The sequence below is a fragment of the Microtus oregoni genome, unplaced genomic scaffold (genome assembly GCF_018167655.1).
Source record: "Microtus oregoni isolate MIOR12 unplaced genomic scaffold, Mior012 000000F_ref0000247, whole genome shotgun sequence".
Taxonomy (NCBI): Eukaryota; Metazoa; Chordata; class Mammalia; order Rodentia; family Cricetidae; genus Microtus; species Microtus oregoni.
The window spans coordinates 2,921,180-2,940,167 of NW_024543059.1; the positions used below are offsets into that span (position 1 = coordinate 2,921,180).

At 51.8% G+C, this 18,988-nt stretch overlaps 2 protein-coding genes across 4 annotated transcripts in view; one reads left to right on the plus strand and one right to left on the minus strand.

Moving 5' to 3' along the window:
* On the minus strand, nucleotides 1-14,995 carry LOC121450502 (BTB/POZ domain-containing protein KCTD21). Of its 2 annotated transcripts, none has more exons than XM_041655463.1 (2): nucleotides 14,834-14,995; nucleotides 1-2,807 (listed from the first exon to the last, which is right to left on the minus strand). In XM_041655463.1, the coding sequence occupies exon 2, from the start codon at nucleotides 2,776-2,778 to the stop codon at nucleotides 1,996-1,998; it is 783 nt and encodes a 260-aa protein (XP_041511397.1). In that variant the 5' UTR covers nucleotides 2,779-2,807; nucleotides 14,834-14,995; the 3' UTR covers nucleotides 1-1,995. The 2 variants fall into 2 exon arrangements, with proteins under 2 accessions (XP_041511397.1, XP_041511389.1); XM_041655455.1 differs by lacking the exon at nucleotides 14,834-14,995 and adding an exon at nucleotides 14,179-14,231.
* The window catches only part of LOC121450494 (ubiquitin carboxyl-terminal hydrolase 35), a 22,269-nt gene continuing 17,728 nt past the window's right edge, over nucleotides 14,448-18,988 (plus strand). Inside the window, exon 1 of one of the 2 annotated variants that reach the window (XR_005974618.1) lies at nucleotides 14,448-14,721. The gene's annotated coding sequence lies outside the window, so the exon portion shown is untranslated. The remainder of the gene's footprint in view (nucleotides 14,722-18,988) is intronic. The other variant, XM_041655440.1, reaches the window with a different exon arrangement.

Below are 18,988 nucleotides of genomic sequence, written 5' to 3' on the forward strand. Positions count from 1 at the left end.
TCATGTACGGTTTATTCTCACATTCGTTATTTCTGTGCTCCTCACAACAGTCCTGTGAGGTAGGTAGGGTTATGTGTTACTCTACGCCCATTTCGCAGATGAAGAAATGGAGGTGGCTCAGTGAGGCGAGTGACCTGCAGAGTCACGTAGTGTGTTAGTGTCTTCACAGGCTCTGCCCTTGCTCTAAGGTCAAGCTGTTGAATTAGGAAGCACCAAACAGATGAAGAAAAAAAAAAGGGGGGGGCAGTGTTGATTTTGGAGGGTTTTTTTCCCCCTTGACTTATCTGACCATGATCACAGCTTCTGTTGTCCGGATTGTGTTCTCTGAAGAACTTTCTAGTACCACTGGTGCAGTGGCTCCACAGCCACAGGGAGACTCCTGGCTCCCGCTGGCTTCGCTGAAGGCAGGGAAAAGGCCTTTGTTGCCTCAGGACCAGGTTTTGTCTATAACTATGAAAACGCCTCATGCACAAGGTGTAACCATGGAAACCCTTTGCTCTGTTCACCCCTGGATCCTGTTCCCGGCTTCCCTGGCTGTGTCTGGCGAGTGTCTCCAGCAGGGATGACTCACAATGTGCGGCTCCTGTTGGGGAGTAGCAGTCTGGCATTTCTAGCCCTTCATGTGGCCCTGGGAGGCCCACAGGTAGTTATGACGGGGAAGGCTGCTTTCTTAGGAGGAGTGGTAGGGGCTGGACACTCACTCCAGGGCACTCTGGTGGTACAGAGCTGTACTCCCTGCCGAACACAGTGTTCCCAAACCCCAGATCTCCCCAGTCAGCAGTCTTCTTCCAGCCAGACATGATCAGGAACATGCAGAGCCATGGCTGGTGGGGAAGGCTGATGAACTGGGGGCCATGAACAAGGATAGAAAGGAGCTAATTTTGCTAATGACAAATTGCAAAGGGAGGCTGAGTTCTGAGTAATGGCATCGTCAAAGTGTCTAGTCAAATCAAGCACGTACGTCTGTGTGAAGAGGAAGACCTAGCGGGACAGACTGTCAACACTGAAAGAGCTTCCTGATAACCAGCAGGGCTCAACCTTGGTAGAAGTTGCCCTGGGTAGTGAGCTTTCTGTCACCAGGGGTGTGCAAGCTGGCAAAGGTGATCCCTTGAAGGTACTCAAGGAGAGGCACTCGTCCCCAAATGTACTGGGGTGTCCTAGAGAAGGGGAAGAACTAAAAGCTTCTGGATTATTTTCCAACCCTGAGAGTTCATAATATATTGGTTTAAACTGTTGAGTGACGCTTCCAATTCACGGGAAAAGGGCTAGGAAAGTCAAGCAATAGGCAGGATCGTGACGTGTCTTTCATCATCCTGGCTCCAATACTATCACATCTTTGCAGGGAAAGCAACCAGTTTCTGAAGCCAAGAACCCTTCATTCAGCATCTTTGGGAGGGCCGTTCCCTCCAGCTGAAGCCTAGACAGGCATCCTCTAGGCCACAGCACAGCTCAGCTTTCTCCCTGAGTGGAATCACAAAGGGTTCTGGGAACATACCGCACCACCTACACACGGGCAAAGGTGTCCTGGTACCTGGACGCACCCCCCAGGGCAAAGAGCAGGTGTGATGGGAGTCGCTGCACACGTTGTGTCCTTTGCACATGCAAAGGAGCCTCTGGTTCCCACCCTCCCCCTCGGCAGCCAGGGCTCTCTCTGGAGATGGGGAAGCGAGGCACTGACTGGAGTATGAGAACCCATGAGCCCAGCCCACTGCTCCTCCTTTGTCCCAGCCAGAGAGTTCTGTGGGCGCCTCCTGTGTGCATCAGCTGACTTCTCACTTGTAAACTACCCACCGCCAGATCAACATAAGCAAGAAGAGGTGGTTTCGTTTGGAGGACACGTGGATTCCCGAAGGTGGATTCCCGAAGGTGGACTTCATCGTGCCGGATCAAGCCCTGCTATGCAATTAATACAGATTAGTGTAGGTCCCCGCCTCGTGCCTGGTGAGACCCTTCTCAAAGCCAGGCTGGCTTCTCCCCCGTGTGGAGGGGGTCTTTCTACCTGTACCGTATCAACCGGATGATCTTATTGTTCATGAAGTCCAGAGCGTGTGGATGGGAAGAGTCGATGCAGAATCCATCGCTCAGGGCGATCTTCAGCACCTCTTCCACGAAGACCTGGAAGCTGTTGATCTGCTTGTTGGCGGGCACCACCCACAGCCTTTTGAGGTTCTGCTTGGTGTACTCTTCCTCTGGGAGGCCTTCCACATTGGCCACCCAGTCCAGAGTGAGGTGGTTGGGGTCCTGCAAGTGGCTGGTGATGGAGGAGAGGTTGCCATTGGAACAGTAGAAGAGCTTGGAGCCCAGGAGCTTGAGGAAGAGGCAGGAGGTACTGAAGATGTTGGCGTTGAACACCTCCATGCTGGAGGACGACAGGCTGTAGATCTGCGGCGCCTCCCGCACGGTGAAGTGGACCGTCTGCACGCGCTGCTTCAGGGTGATGTTGAGCATGGCGTTCTTCTCGGCCTTGGAGAGCTCCACCTCTTTCTCCTGCAGGGCCTCGATCAGGGGCTGGACCTGGTAGAAGTCAGCTTCCCTGCGGAGCAGGCCCATCTCCTGGAAGTCCTCCGGCAGGTCCAGGTGGGAGGTCCGCAGGAAGTTGAGGATATAGCGAAAGACTTTGCCATCGCGGTCGATGAAGCAGTTGCCCTGGCTGTCCTTCTTGGTGGGTATCTTCCCGCTGAACATGGCGCCCAGCATGGAGTCGGGGAAGCTGGTCAACGTGGCCAGGGAGGTTGTGTAGAGCTTCCCCCCGACATTCAGTGTGATGGGGTCAGACATGGTAGGAGGCCAGGTGCCTGGAAACAGTTCTGGGTGTGTAAAATGAGAAATCCTAAATTAGTAAGTTAAAATAAAAATTAAATTATGATCTAAGCATATCTACACAGTCACACGCCTTAACTCCTAATTACAGGCCAAGCCTCGCTGAGGGTGAAATGTATTAATGCCTGAGGAATGGTTGACAACTGCTGCATATTAGACTCACAAGGGAAGAAAAACGCACACATGTGCACGCACACATGTGCACGCACACACACACACACTCAGGCAGACACACATAAGAAGTTTTGGAAAAGCCTCCTTGGTGATTTCAAAAGCTCAGTAAGGCTGGAGAGCCACTGGTCTGTGGACGAAAGGAACACATGCCTGGGCTAAGAGCTCCCTGAATTCTTTTATGAGTATTAATTTGCATACGTAACAGGCCTATCATCTTTGGACAAAGATGGTGCCATCAACCATCCCTGTGGACAAGGACATCTGGGCCAGGATTTATTCCTGGCTTAAAGAAGTGAGTGCTTTGGCAGGATTCAAACTCAAGGTCCTTTTTTTTTTTTGTGAAAGAAAAATGTGTAAATGATTCAAGATCATTCTGTGCATCCCTTAACAGATGCTTTGTGCTGGGCTCAGTATTCTCACCGCATCAGCGCTGATCTGAAATGAACTATTTTCCTCTTCCAGTTCACAAATAATTGTGACTGGTGCCATCTCCACCTATCTGCAGAGCTACCCTGGATCACTGGCGTCCACATGACGGTCCTTTTTGGACCCCTCCCCCACACTAAACCACTCGGTCCTCAGCCTGAAGCTGACTGCAGAGGGGTGCTGCTCCTGAAGGCGGTCTCCCCACTCCTTAAAAACACCCTGGTTGGAGATGGCTCAGCAGACAGAACATTCACTGCTCTTGCCAAGGACCTGGGATCAATTCTCAGCACCCACATGGCTGCTAACAACTACCTATAACTCCCGTTCCAGAGGTTCTGACACCCTCCTTTGGCCCCTGAGGGCACTGCATGCATGTGGTGCACAGACGTACATGGCAGGCAGAATATACATACATATCAAATAAAAATAGGTAAAATGTTTTTGAAAGATGATAAAAAACACCCCCACTGCCTCCCAGCCTCCAGCATCTAGAGCACTGGCCTCCTTTAACTGTAAGTCTTGAATCTTTTTAAGGTTCTTGAGAGAACAAGCTACGCCCACTTGGCTTCTACAGGAAACGTAGAATGGATTCAGCAGTGCCACCCTGACAGTGGAGGTGGGGACACCGAGAGAAATAAGCCTCAGTATTGCCCTACAGAAGAACCTATGCTGGTGGGAGCGTGGGGGAGGGCAGACCACAGGCAGTAAAGTGTGCTGAACAGACAGATTCATGAGGAACTGGCAGAGACGAATCCAGGCACAAGAAAGATCCTGTAAGCATACAGGTCCATGGGGGTGGGGTCAGCGGAGGCAGCACCCTTCTCTGTGTGGAGTGTATCTACACTGGGACCCCCTTTCTCTCCAGGGACGGGGCCAGGGTGGACAGAGATGCCCAGCTGCTTTGCCCATCAGTCCAGTGGGGGCATTTTGATACTGCAGACAAGCATTCGCCATCTGGAGTGTCTTTAGAGGAACCAGCCCACGGTGAAGTTACAAAACTCTTGGCAGAAATATGGAGCAGATGGGCTGTGAGACACTAGGGAGATCCAACAGGGCTGGGTGGTAAGCGGCCGTGAAGGAAGGGGTGGTCAGCTTTGTCAGCAGCTGGGAAGGGTGCTTGGGGCACACAGCCGAGTCAGGCAGGGGTGCGTCTCCACAGTCGGCTTGCTTTATGTCTCTGTGACTACGTGTGTTCGTTTTCACAGTACGCTTGCTTTATGTCTCTATATGTATGTTTGCTTGTGGCCATACTATGCTTTTATGTCTATCTGTGTATATGTGTTTGCTTCCACAGTAGGCTTGTCTCATTTCTGTGTGTGTGTGTTTTAAGATCTGTAAAACTTTTAACTCCAGATTACAATGGCTCTAGAAAGATACAAACACATGGGTAACCTCCATTTTGACCTCACTGTTATCTTGGGTAAGAGTACCCACATGTGCTATTAGTCTTGGATTTATTAAAATATTCCTTTTAATCTTCTTACATTTACTAGCATTGGTAAGCTGTAACTAGCTGGATAAAATACATGTCTAAATTTAGCTTATATGTCTAGTTTAAATATTCTCAAGTGCCTTTACAGATCTGAGGGTATGGCATTTAACAAAAGAGCTTCTACCACAGAGACATGCCAGCTCCCACAGCATCCTATAGCTCCTCCAAGAAGACGCACGTGGTTACAAAAGACCTTCCGCCTTGAGGCCTGCCTTTGGGTATGGCAAAGCCACCCACACAGCAAAATGCGGCCTTCCACCCCTTCAGCTTCCTGGATGCTACACCTGGGGGATCTGATGTCTCATCCTGCAGAGGCAGGCAGACTAAATCCTCCCCCACCACCATAGGAAAATCTTCAGGCCTCTTATACTCAGCAGCTACTGGCAAGCACTGCCTCTAAGGCTGGTGTTCTCCGAGGACTAAGGAGAGACTTGGGATTGCCTGTGTGGCTAAAAAAGCTGTCTCATATCTGCTCATTTATCCCTCCCAGATCTGCTAATGGCATTTGATGACTTGAGGTACTGGTAGCTCATTGTCTCATTTGTTAAGTTTCCTGTTAAATACAGACAGGTGTACTTCTTTAAAAGGCTTCAGAGTCCAGGACTAACAGGTGTATCTTTTAAAATTCCCTTTAATGTTCCTGTAAGAGAATGTCTTACAGATACCTAAAGGTTCAAAAAAAAAAAAAGTTTTGCTGCTTTATCAGGAAATCTGGTCTGGTAAAAACTAACAGTCTCCAGAGCCTATTTTAACCCTACCCATTTTACAGGTCACTCCTGCTGTCTGGACCAAGACCAACTTTCAAAGGGCCCTCCAGACAACGCCAAAACCTGCACCAGCTCCTGGGACTTCACCACTGGTACCTACCAACTAAAATCTGGTCTTATCTGCTCTTGTGTCTCAGCTATTCACCCGAGCCTCTCCTCGACAACCAGGGCACTTCTCTGTCCCATTCTTTCTGACAGTTAATGATTTCCCATGACTAACCCCATTCACAGGGCCAATAATAACAGTATTTTTTCTCCTAGCCACCTGCTTTTTTGTCTCCCTCAAGGAACAGCTGCCTGAGCTCTCCAGGATGACAGCAAACTGGATGTGTCTCCAGGCACACCTCTTGCTGAGTGTGAGCCCACCAACTCCCAGCTCTCCCCTCTCCCATGTTGTGCCATGCCCGCAAGAAGTAGCCAGACTTGAGTCTGCGCCCCTTTATCCAAAGAAAATCTGAAATGCTTGGTCAAAAGCATCACCTCAGCTCCCTAACACCCCTTTATACAAAAAGTCTGGATTGTTAGTTAGGGGGCTTTACCCCAACCCCTGGTATCCATTTATGGAATGTTGGGTGGAAAACTCCATTCCAAGCTCCCTCCCCTGGGAGTTGCCTCAGTCCAAACTCCACCTCCGAGAAAGTCCACCAAATGGTGACCCCTCCCCAGGGAGGGTCAAGACCACTCCCACAGGCTATTTAGACTGCCCCCCCAGAGAATGAACACGTGGTCTCCCCTTTTCCTCTCTGTGTTTTCCCAGGGGCCACCCAGGAGTATTGTCACCCATTAAACCTGGGTATCTTTTAATTTGGTCCGATGGGGATTAGTTGTGTTGGTGGAGAGGTTGGTTGTTTAAGAAAAATACTAACAGCGAGGAAATAAATACTGGAGCAAAGTAAGACCGAAAGCCAGCTGGGCAAACTCCAAACTCTGATGTCAAAGCGCTCTCCACATCTCCAGCTCCAGTCAGCTTTGTTGACTGCAGCACACTTCTCTGTCTTGGGCTGCTTCCACTCCCCGTTAGCAGCTCTCCTCGGCAGGTGTCCCATGGCTCTGGCATCTCTAACACCTTGGGTTCTCCAAGCGGTCCAGGCTTCACCTTCACAGCTTCGTGCAGTGGCCTCTCCACTAGGCCTCCCAGGGATGCCCCTGACACATGCCTAGCCTTGGTGGCTTTATTCCATAATTCCTTTCTTCTATCCTTAATTCTTTTTTTTTTTTTTTTTTTTTTTTGTTTTTCGAGACAGGGTTTCTCTGTAGCTTTGGTGCCTGTCCTGGAACTAGCTCTTGTAGATAGACCAGGCTGGCCTCGAACTCCCAGAGATCCGCCTGCCTCTGCCTCCCGAGTGCTGGGATTAAAGGCGTGCGCCACCACTGCCCAGCTTCTATCCTTAATTCTAAAGCCAGAATCACACGCCTGAAGCTGCCAAGTTCTGCTGCGTGCCGGGGCTGGAACATGGCCCCCTCCTTCAAATCCATCTTCACCTGTTTTCTGTTTTCCACTGTCTAAGTTTGGCTGTCTTTGAACTTGCTCTTTAGACCAAACTCAGAGATCGGCCAGCTTCTGACTCCTCCGTGCTGGGATTAAAGGTGTGCCCCGCTACACCCTGCTCCCAAATTTTTCTTCAGTTTCTTTTCACAAATTGGAAACTTAGCTGGGTGGGGTCTTGCCCTGAGGTCACCATTCCCTTTATCTCCTTGAACACAGCAGTTAGCTTTATTCCACTTCCTGGTACTCTTTTTTTCTTTAAAATTTACATTTTGTAATTTACCCTGCTCAGCTTGCTCCTTTTCATTATTAATTTTCATTAGAGTGACCACTAAAAACCACACAACAGCGCCTATACTAGGCTGCTTTGAGATTTCCTCTGCCAATGGAATTAGTTCAAAATTCTTCACTTTAGCCTGAGGCAGACTTTTCAGACAAGGGCAAAAGACAGCTGCCTTCTTCACCAAAATATCACAAGAACGATCTGTAGGCAACATAGTAAAATTCTTCTCTGAAACCTCTTGAAGTGAGCCCCCAGCAGTTCAAATGACCTTAGTACCTCTGTCTTCCATGTTCCTACGAGCATGGCCCTTAAGCAGTGCTTAAAGCAGTCCACTGTTCATAATCCAAAGCACCGAAGTCCAAATTCCTCCAAACCAGCACAGTGGTCAGGCATATCACGGCACGACCTGACTCCTGCTTGCAACTTCTGTCTCAGGGTCTCCACTGCTGTGTAGAGACACCATGACCATAGCAACTCTTATAAGGAAAACACTTCAGAGGTTCAATCCATTATCATCTGGGGGAGTGTGGTGGCATGCAGGCAGGCATAGTGCTGGAGAACTAGCCAAGTGTCCTACATCTTGCAACAGGAAGTCAAACTGACAGTCACACTCAGGGAGGCAGAGACAGGAGGATCTCTGTGAGTTCAAGGCCAGTCTGGTAGAGTAAGGTCCAGGCCACACAGGGTTACATAGTGAGCTCCTGTCTGAACAAACAAACCAACTCTGTTCTGGGGGCTACAGTCCCGCTCGGGAGGCAGAGGCAGGCAGATCTCTTTGAGTTCGAGGCCAGCCTGGTCTACAGTAGGAGTAGCAGGACAGGCTCCAGAGCTACTGAGAAACCCTGTGAATCTGGACGTAAAGCTCTCAGCTCCAGGGCCAGGCCTGTCTGTGTGCACACCATACTCCTTGCTACGATGATGAATGAACACTCCAAAACCGTGAGCAAGCCCCCAGTTAAACGCTTTCTTTGAGAGAAGTGTTGCAGCCAGACAGTGGTGGCGCACACCGTTAATCCCAGCACTCGGAGGCAGACACAGGTGGACCTCTGTGAGTTCAAGGCCAGCCTGGTCTAAGGGATGAGTTCTAGGATGACAGCCAGGGCTACACAGAGAAACCCTGTCTTGAAAAATCAAAAATAAATAAATAGTGTTGCCTTGGTCATGGCTCCCCTTCAAAGCAGAACAGGGACTAAGGTGGGGTAAGGTGAAGGTCAGTGAGTTCAGAAGGCCGAGTTCAGAAAGTGGTACTTTTTTTTCCTCTTTTGGATTTTATTTATTTATTTTATGCATAAGAGTGTTCTATCTGCACATACACCTTTATTCCAGAAGAGGGTATAGGATCCCAGGTCCCACTGAAGATGGTCATGAATCACCATGCAGCTGCTGGGGATCGAACTCAGGACCTCTGGAAGAGCAGCTAGTGCTCTTAACCACTGAGCCACCTCTCCAGCCCAGAAAGTGGTGCTTAAGGGTTGAGTCATACAGCTCAGGAGCATCTCCCAAATATGTGCAGTGTTTCCAAGCCTAACACTACAGACTGACAAACTGGTAATGAGAGCCATAAGCAGCAGAAGCAGGAGCAGCCTCAAAAGGTCTGAAACCTCTTGAAGCATCTTGTTCAAACACCACTCGGCGACATGCTTGGCAAGCCAGTGGCTGCCGCCTGTTGCTGGGCCTCGCTTAACACTTGGCAACTCTTTACCCATTTTAATTAATTTCTTCCACGTTTGGTGGTGGAGTCAGGCAAGCATTTTGTCACTGAGCTCCATCCTCAGCATTCATATATTTTTAATTTTTTTTCTGTTTTGTTTTTGAAGACAGGGTTTCTCTATACAGCCCTGGCTGTCTTGGAACTCATTCTGTGGACCAGGCTAGGCTGGCCGTTAACTCACAGAGATCTGCTTGCCTTTGCCTCCTGAGTGCTGGGATTAAAGGCCTGCGCCACCACTGCCTGGCTCACATTTTTGTATTGTGGGAGATAAAACCCCAGACCTTGGGAATTTAAGAGTCTCTACTCCCTGCTACATCCTCAGCCCTACTTTAATATGGAGTCTGTGGTGCTAAGTGATTCCCTCCAAGCCTTTACAAGCACACCTTGAGGGGGTCTAGGACACACCACCCTCAACACGACATGACCAGAATATGCTGTGTCTCCTCAGGAATATGGACTGTTTAGTTGTTTTGAGAAAGTGCAGGCGTCGGAGCAGCTCTGGACAGATGTAGAAGGGGGGGTGGGGCTGCAAGTGCACAGGAAACTCATTAGGACCGAGAAGGGAGCCACTCGGAGACGGCTGTGGTCACCTGAGACTTCCGTCTGTATAAGAAGCTAACCCATATTCATTACACATTTCCTCCCCCCACTCTCCCATAATTCCCTACCACTGTCCGAAGTTCAAGCTCTTCCTCCTTTCTCTAGTCCAGGATGCTGTATAAACTTAATCACAAATTCTTGGAGCCTCATCTCTGTGGACTCCCAAAGGTGCACCCAGTCAAGAGACAGAGGGAAATGAGTGCTCACTGTTGCCCAGTTCCTTTCCTCCATTTATATAGAAAGAGATAGGCCCCACCCAGCGTTAAAATGGCTCTTATGGCTGGATGTCGTGGCAGATGTTTTTAATCCCAGCACTCGGGAGGCAGAGGCAGGCGGATCTCTGAGTTCGAGGCCAGCCTGGTCTAAAAGTGACCAGTTCGGCTAAGGCTACATAGTGAGACCTTGTCTTGAAGAAACTGAAAAGCTGAGTCTTGTGGTAGTTGGAGTGAGAATGTCCACAGTAGGCTCGGATGTTTGAATACTTGGCCTCCAGTTGGTCGTGGTGTCTGGGTAGGTTTAGGAGGTCTGACCTGGCTGGAGGAATAATATGTCACTGGGGGAGGGCCTTGAGGTTTTAGGGGTCATGTATCATTCTCTGCTTCCGACTTACAGTTCAAGATGTGAGTTCTCAGCTGTTCCTACTGCCAAGATGGACTCTTAGTCCTCTGGACAGACTCAAACAAACTCTTAAATTGTCTTGGTCACAACAAAAATAATCCAGATAACCTCCTGTGGCATGACCAGAGGCCCACCTCCAAGGTGACTGTAGATTCTATCTGGTGGACAATTACCACTAGCCATCACGGGGATATAGGCCTGTTTCCCCAGCACTTGGGAGGAAGAAGGAGGGAGAGCAGAAGCTCAAGGCCAGCCTGGTCTACAGGAGATCCTGTCTCAACCTACTCTTCCACCCCAAATGAACACCAATACAGAAGGAATGGAAGAAAAACACCGTTTTGCAGCCTTCAGCGTTACAGTTCAGGCGAAGGTCATCAATGGGCGTGGATGGAAGGAATGCAGTGCAGGGCTGAGGTTCTCAACTGTCCTCACGCTGTGACCCTTCAATACCGCTCCTCACGTTGTGGTGACCCGGCCAATAAAATATCTTCATTGCTACATCATAACTATAATTTTGCTACTGTTATGAACCGTAATGTGAATATGTGTTTCCTGGTGGTAACGGTCGTTCAGCCCCCAAAGGGGTCAAGACTCACAGTTGAGATCCGCTGGTCTAGAGAACTGTGTTACAGACATTTTCCCTGTTGCCATGGAGACATCACACGGTCATGATATTAACTACTAACCAAATGCCTCATAGAGACCCCTGATATCTGCTTTCCAGAGTGATGGAATCAGAAGCACACATTACTAAAAAGGCAGAAACAAAAATAGCCAGGCCCCGATCACTAATGGACTGATCCAGTATACATAAAAGATAAGACGGCTCTTCTCAGATTATTTATTTGCTCAGAGAGATGCTAACAAACGCGGTATGTGGGCTGGGTGGGACCGCATCTGATGGCTAAAGGCAACAACTTAAGATTTTCGATGAAGGGAAATCTGGAAAAAATGTAGTATCAACCGCTAATTTGGTAACTGTTATGTAGCAGAATGCCACTACTATGAGATGGATGCATATCAGAGAATTTAAGAAAAAGTTGTTGTTTTTTCCCTCTAGTCAAGGTCTCACTATGTTCCCCAGGCTGGCCTAGAAGCAATCTTTCTGCTCAGCGTCCCAAATGCTGGGATCACAGGCACGTGCCACCATGCCTGGCTAAGATATTCATCCTCTTCCTCCCTCTCAGTTCACTCTTCCCATTTCCGTCCCCTTTCGTGTGTCAGGCTTTCATAGAGCTGCCCTGCCCGCGCAGTCTGGAGCTCTGGGGCTCAAGCCATCCTCACGCCCCCAACTCCTGAGCGGCCCAGACTATAGGAACAAGCTGCCCAGCCTGGCTTGTAGTTAAAGTAGCTGGGAGACGTGTGTGTGTCCGCAAAGAAGCAAATGTGGCCAAGCATGAGCAGGTGAGTGCAGGCTGTTCTTGGAACTTGTCATAGGTCTGGCAGTTGGAGGCTAAGATAGTGAGCGAGGTTCAGAGCCGGGGGAGTCGCTGAGTGGGAGATGTCCCATGGGAACAGCCTGATGTCTTCCACACTGGGATCCAGGCTTTGAGATATGGCTGCCTGAGAATGTTTCTGCCACTTCCTCCTGAGCCTAGAATCTGCTGCTGTTACGTGGCAAGAGCTACTTCTATAGCCAGAGTGCGTTGAGTGTAGGCGGTAAGAACCAGTAGGGCTTTTAGGGGTCGAGGACAGTGTATGGTTTTTGGACGAAATCAAGTCTGCTGTAGGTTCTGCCGTGTCCTAGCTGTGTAGCCCGTGGCCAGTTCCCAGGGAAGACTGCGATCATGAAAACTGGAACAGGAATAATAAGGGTTACAGCTGACTCAGCATTTCCAACTGCTAATGAGTCAACATGCTCATCTCTACAAATCTCATAGGCGAATCAGACTCTCTCTTTCCTTCTCTCAGGACAGGGTTTCTCTATGTAGCCCCAGCCGTCCTGGAACTCAAGAGATCCACCTGCTTCTGCCTTCCGAATGCTGGGATTAAGGAGTAGGCCACCTTGGCCCGGAGAAACAGATGCTCTTGGTGCTCTGCTTTATAGACCACGGCAGGCCATCTCCTTCCTCTGTAACTTGGCTTCTGCAATCCCCTATGCCAGGAATTCAAAGAGAAAAATCCCACTTCCCTGCCCGGCCTCGCATATGGAATTCCTGTCTTCCTCTTCTTTGGCTCCTAGCACCTTCCCTCCGTGCATTATTAGCACAGCTAACCTAAGTAGATGGGTGCCTGGCCTCTCTGTAGGCTGGGAAGCCCCTCTCTACAGCCAGAAACAGGCTGGGCAGGGACTGGAAGCAGAGTACACTTTTTTTTCTTACTTTGTTTAGTTTGAACCATTTCCACCTTCCCTGACAGACTTATTTACCAACAGGAATATTTATTTCCCTGTCTTGGAGACAAATATTTTTGAAACACTTCATTTTGAAATACTTGAATTTTCTTTTTGGAATCAAAGTCCTGGGACAAGGTCTCTCTGACTGCTGGGCTGTCAGGCAATGAAGACTGCCATTGTGGAGGGGAGTGGGCAGGGCACTGGGCACATTTCAAAGAAGACAGCGTTCCAAGTGTCTACCGGTCAACTAGCAGCTTCCCCACCTAACCCGGTTAGGTCACCAGCTTATGGACTTTGGCTGAGAGTCGGGCAGACTTCAGCTTCACCCTGCACACCCAACAGCTGTGTCCAACCTGTAAAAGAGGCCATAGGACCAACTTAGCAAGAGAGGACAGGTACCTTCTAGACTCAGTTCACACAAGGGACCCTGGACTTTGTGACCATCAGCGCAGCGGGGGAGGTGGGAGTAGGCTGGAAGAAGAAAGCACCCAGCCAGATGCGATTTCCCTGCTTGTACAGAAATGCTTTGTTAAAGATGGTGCAGACTCCCAACAACCATGCAGAACTTTCCTTAGCCATATTAGCTCGCTCTCCTGCTTTGTAACCACCTCCTTTCTCTTCCTGTGGTCTTTCCACTCCTCGCATCAGTGATAATGAGAAACAAAGGGCTTTCAAACCCCTCCAGCCTGAAGACACCATAGGAGGGTTGCCTTCTAGCTCGGCGCGTGGAGGAGCTGAGGGAACTCGTCCCGAAGCACAACTTTGGCAGGGTAGATCAGAAGGTTTATTTCTTCCCTACACTACCACAGACCCAACCTGTTTCCCCGGCCTGCAGAAAAAGGCTGGGTTGTTGAAGGCGTTTGCGGCGAGTAACTTATCACCCGTGTTCCTCAAATGGAAACGGATGAGGCGAAGCCTTTGCGGGATGCGAGAGTCGACTGAGTTTTGTGTGTGACGCACTAAGCACCGAGGATGGGCTCTTTATTTCTTAGTCACATGGAAAGAACGGTGCTGTGTCCATCCACGGGTCCACAGTTCAACCACACGCCCTGGGGTGGCCAGAGCTGGGAGGGGGTCCCTGTCATCCCTGTGGTTCGCCCTGAGCCCCTTCACCTGACCCAGCACCCTACTCCTGGGCGCTGCAACCCGACCCTTCGACCCTTCGGGACTCAGACAGACAAGACGCCCCTGCTCATCTGCAGACCCCGCCCCTCTCCCCACCCATCCAAGGCTCCTCCCACAGAGCGCCCTTCCCCAGCCCCGTACCCCCACCCCCAGCTCCGTCCACCCCATCACCACCAAACGCGCCCCTCCCCCGCGGCCAAGGGCGGGGCCACCCCACTTCACTGATGAGACTATCGAGGCGGCAACAGATGACATTTCACGGCGGGACAGGTGCCCTGCGGGCCCCACTACGCGTTTGCTGGGTCCCGAGCGTCCCCTCACCCCCGGCGCACCGCACCCACCTCCAGCCCTCGCTCCGCAGCCTCCCCTCCAGCCAGCGCAGCTTCGCCAGAGGGCGGGCCGGGCGGGGGCAGGGGCGGGGCATCCCGGGCCGCGCGCTGGCCGCCGGGACTTGTAGTCCCCCTGATGGAGCCTCGCGACGCCGCGAGCCCCCGCCCGGACTCCACCTCCCAGGAGGCAACGCAGGGAGCCGGCTCGCGACTGGCCCGCCCCACCCACCCTCGGGCCTGCTGCCCTTAAAGGGGACGCGGCCCGAGTGGCCGCCCGCGGGGGTAGCCCCCGCTCTGGCTCCGCCCCGTTTCCCGCACCTCGCCCCTCCCCCCTCCGCTCCGTCCCGCAGCCCAGCCACCGCGCAGAAGAGTTTCACTGTCCGGGTCCATCTGGGGTTATGCGGAGCGGGGTGGGTGGAGTTGGACATCACGGTGGCAGCAGCATCCCTGAGGTCTGGGACCCCCCTGGAGGGGAGCGGAGGACCCGCCCTGACCTCGCCTGGCCCAGCCTAGTCCAGCCTGGCCCGAGCGCCCCGCCCAGGAGTGGGTTCTGAGGTAAGGCCTGCTGAAGTCCAGGAGGTAAGGGGGCCCTGGGTGTGAGTGCTGGTGGCAGGGATGGGGGGCAGACAGTGTCTGCACCCTGATGTTTCCAGGGCCCCATACTTACCTACAGGGTTCTGAGAGCAGGAGAATGGGAGGTGGGAGGTCTAGGTTCTTCTGGGCCTTGCTGTGTGACCTTGGGCTAGTACTGCCCCTCTCTGAGCCCTAACCATCTTCATCTACTGAGTATAGAGGTGGGCCATCTCCTGCCCCCTTCAGTACTGAGAGCACAAACGCCTAGTACCACGAAGCCTGGCAATCTTTTTGCGGAGAAACCCCAGTCCCAGTGCGGGCTGTGCAGGGGTGCGATGGCAGAAGGAAGGGAGAGGAGGGGACCCCAGCGAGAGTACAAACCAAGGATCGGGAGAGGCTGCCTGGTCGTCTTAGCTTCACGGAATCTGGATCCCTTGACAACCCTTGCAGATTGGACAACTGAAGCGTAAACTCGTGTCCCCTCCTCCCAGAAAGGCTGGGTTAGTCAGGGGTAGTTCTGGAGGCAGGGGTTGAGTGTGGCCAGTCCTGGAGGTGGAACCATCTCCTGTCATCTTCCGTCTTCTCTCTCATCCCTCTTCAGCAATAGGGCACTTGCTTGTCCCCAGCAAAACCCTCAGGTCTGCCTTGGTCAGGCACTAAGTTAAAAAGCGGACATTCTGCAGCTCAGAGACCCCAGGGTGCCCCCAGGAAGCCCTGGCACCCATGGAAGGAAGTCAGGGTGTGAGGTGTGAATGTGAGGGGCCGAGGGAAGGTGAATCCCCCCCCCATCCCTAGCACAGGGCAGGGACCCGCTGACCCTCCCTCCTCCTTTGGAGGCCATCTGGGAACATCTGCCCTAGGGGCTAACCAGGAACAGGGTTTTTAATTCTACTTCTCTGCCTTGCTTGTGTGGACCATTTCTAGAGTGGCTAGGGGCTCTTTCAGTCTTGTCTAGTGGCCTCAAGGGTTGTGGACCAGGCCCAGGCAGGGGAGGGGGCAGGAACTGCACTCAAGGTTAAGCCTGTCTCTGGAAGCTACTTTCCTGGTCACATCCTTGGGTTTTATCTCGCGTTGCTGTCGCGAGTCTCTCGCCAATAGCTAGGCACACCTTCACGGCCACCTCTGTCCATCCTGGGCGCCGTGTACAGAACAGGATTGGATCTACTTCCTACAGCATCAGGCCCTAGCCAGGTGGGTGAGAGAGCGTGCCCAGAGGAGTCAGACTGCAGAGAGTGAAGAAGCCAAGACGGCCTTGGAGCCAGACCTCTGAGACTCGCTCTGTGGAGGGACAGGGAATGGCCTGCAGACTGGCCATTGCGGGATGAGTCAGAACCAGCCAGGAGAGAAGAGGCAAGCCCTTTCCAATAGAGAGGACACCAGCAAAACAACAAAACACAAACCCTTCTCAAATTCCCATCCATGCCTTCTATCAGTGTTGTGTCTCCCAGATAGCCTCAGCGCCTGGCTTTCGAGTGTGGGTTTTGTCAGAAGGGGCAGGTTGCCTTGAGGTTCTGCATAGCCAGGCAAGAAGGAACTTTTCAGAAATGAGGTTCATCTGATGGCATTGCTGGGAGAGTTGGGCCCAGAGAGAGGCTGAGGAGGTGATGAAGGCTGAGCTGATCACTAGGGGTCTTGGTCTCTGGTCTCTTTCTCCCTCTCCACAGCCCCCCAGGTGGTGATAGAGAGGAGCCAGGTCCGCCCAAGAGGAAGCAGGGAACTGTCAGCACACAGCCGAAAGGCCAGGGGTTATCCATGAAAAGGCCAGGGCCTCTGGGAGGGGTGTTGCTTCTCCCAGGCGGCCTGGGACATACGGACAGAATGTGCCTGGGCACTCAGGTTGGAAGGCTGGCAGGGTGAGGATACAGCTCAGGGCCTGTGCAAGGGCATCAGCCCTGGCTGGAAAAGGCCAAGGACTAAGTGGCCATGCATCTTCCATTGGGTCTCAGAGGCTGAGAGGTGAGGGAGTTGTTTCCTCCATAACCAAGACCACCATGGCGGCTGTGTCTGGCTAAATTAAAAACTGCGACCCTCCAGGACTTGTGCCTTTAGTGGAGGATGGATCAGATGAGGAGTGAGGTTTAGAAAACTCCTGTCCTGGTCCAGGCAAGGGAAACAGAGGAACTGATGTCGGGGGAGCGTGGAAACAGATGAACAGATGAACTGAGGGAATTCCTAGAGGCAGCTGGCAGTGCATGTTCCCTCCACGACAGAGGACCAATGAGAGACTCATGACTACCCAGGCCACCATCTTTTCTTTTCTTCTTTTTTACACTGACCCAACCCTGGGAGTGGCAGATGCAGAACAGCTCCCATTTTCCAGAGAGAAAGCTGAGGTGCTAGTTCTGAGGGGAAGCCTCTGCCCCGTCCCTGATGCAGGCTCTAGCGAGGGAGGAAGGTCTGCTGCACTTGGTGTGGGACTGGCTGCACTCAGAGCTTGTGTGGACACGCCATCCCTGCTGGGTAACCCAGCCTGCACCTCCGAGAGAGGTGGCCTACAGCTCTTTCCGGGGGCGGGGGGGGGGGGGGGAACGCCAGCTGATTCTGTGTCCTGGAAGCGTGTCTCCCTCTGCTCCCTACGCCTGCCCTCCTTCTCTGGTCTGCGACCAGGAGTCAGGTGAAGTCAAAACCTCGGAAGCTCTTTTGCATGAATGCATCCAGGATATCGCGGAGTGGGTTTACTGGTAACCATGGTGACAGCTGACCCAACTGCTTGCGTAGGAGTTGGAGCAGGTAGCAGGGGTGGTGCTTTGTGGAGAGGCCAAAGACTGAGGAAGGCTGGCTCCGGTGATTGGAACTTCGGGTGGTACTGGAGGACGGGGCTTCCAGCTGCCAAGTGCGGCCCACCTGAGGGAGTGTCAGGTAAACTGGCAGGGAATTGTGGGTGTTTGATTATTCGGTTTCTGTGGTTTAATCTAAGGCCATTTATCCCCATTTTTAAAATGAGAAAAGCAGTATATATATATATATATATATATATATATATTCCTTATTCAAGGTCACACAGTGCAGGTCTCCATTTCTACTTTGATTTTTTTTTTAAAAAATCGTTTTCTAGAACCTTCCCTGGCTCCAGAATTCCATTTGTGCCTGCCCTTTGCCCTCACCCTCTATACATGATGCCAGAGTCTCATTGATTAAGGTTCCTTCTCAGCAGTGTGCGTGCTGGGCTTTCTTGGCAGCCAGGGTTAAGAAGCACGACCTACCCACTAGTCTACAAGGCCTAGGGGGTTGATGACAGCAATTGCCTTGTTAGGGGGCCCAGGGTGACGTGGTGGGGGTGGGGGGGTGCCCTCCTGCTTTCTGTTAATTCTTCTTGTGGTGCTGGGGATCCAACCCTGGCATCCCCAGCCTCCAGGCTGGATCCCGCTTTGCACCGCCTGTTGCTCTCTCTAATGGCATCTGCCTCCACTGCTGTGCTCCGCCTCCTTAAGGACCCGGATTTTGCTTCCAGAGCAGCGGGAATTGACGCCTCTCGAGAATTTCCTCACGTCCAGCACCACGCTAAGGGCGTCTTGGTTCCTTTTCATAGCCCAGAGAGTGAGAGGTTCAAGGGGCTGGGTAATCTTTCCGGTAACCAGAATGCATGCCAGATAGGCCTCTCTCAGTAAACATGGAGTCTCACTTACCATCCTCCCGTTGCCTAACTGAGGAGGCCCTGGACATTTGACTGCTTTTTCTAAGGTGAAATCATTATTTAAAAGAGCAATGAGAGCCGGCACTGGTGACTCACACCTGTAATCCATCACAGCCCTGAAGAGGCTGGGGGGAGAACACCACGAGACTCAGGTCAGCCTCAGCTGCAAAGTAAAACCCCATCTAGAAGCAAAACATACAAACAAAATGAAAACAGATAAGCAAACCCCAAGAAGCAGGCGTGGTAATTCATGCTTGCGATTTGAGCAACTGAGAGGTGGGAGTGCTTGCCTAGGGTGTGTGAGGTCCTAGGTTCAATCCCAGCATTATCAAACAAATGGAACATGCTAAGAGCACTTGGGCTAAAGGCCTTTTGATGCTCAGGCGGCGAGGCTAGCATTTGGGGGCCACTGATCTGGGCTACAGTGTACCCTACAGCCATGGAACTCCAAAGATTCTAACTTGGTGTGGCAGATGCCAGCCACTGAGACATAAGCTTGGTCCCTGTCCCAGGGAGCTTACACCCCGAGACAGACTTAAAAAAGGGGCCCCTGGAGAGAGACATGCAGTAATTAATGGTGGGGGCAGTTCAGAGGCAGGACACAGAAGTACGCAT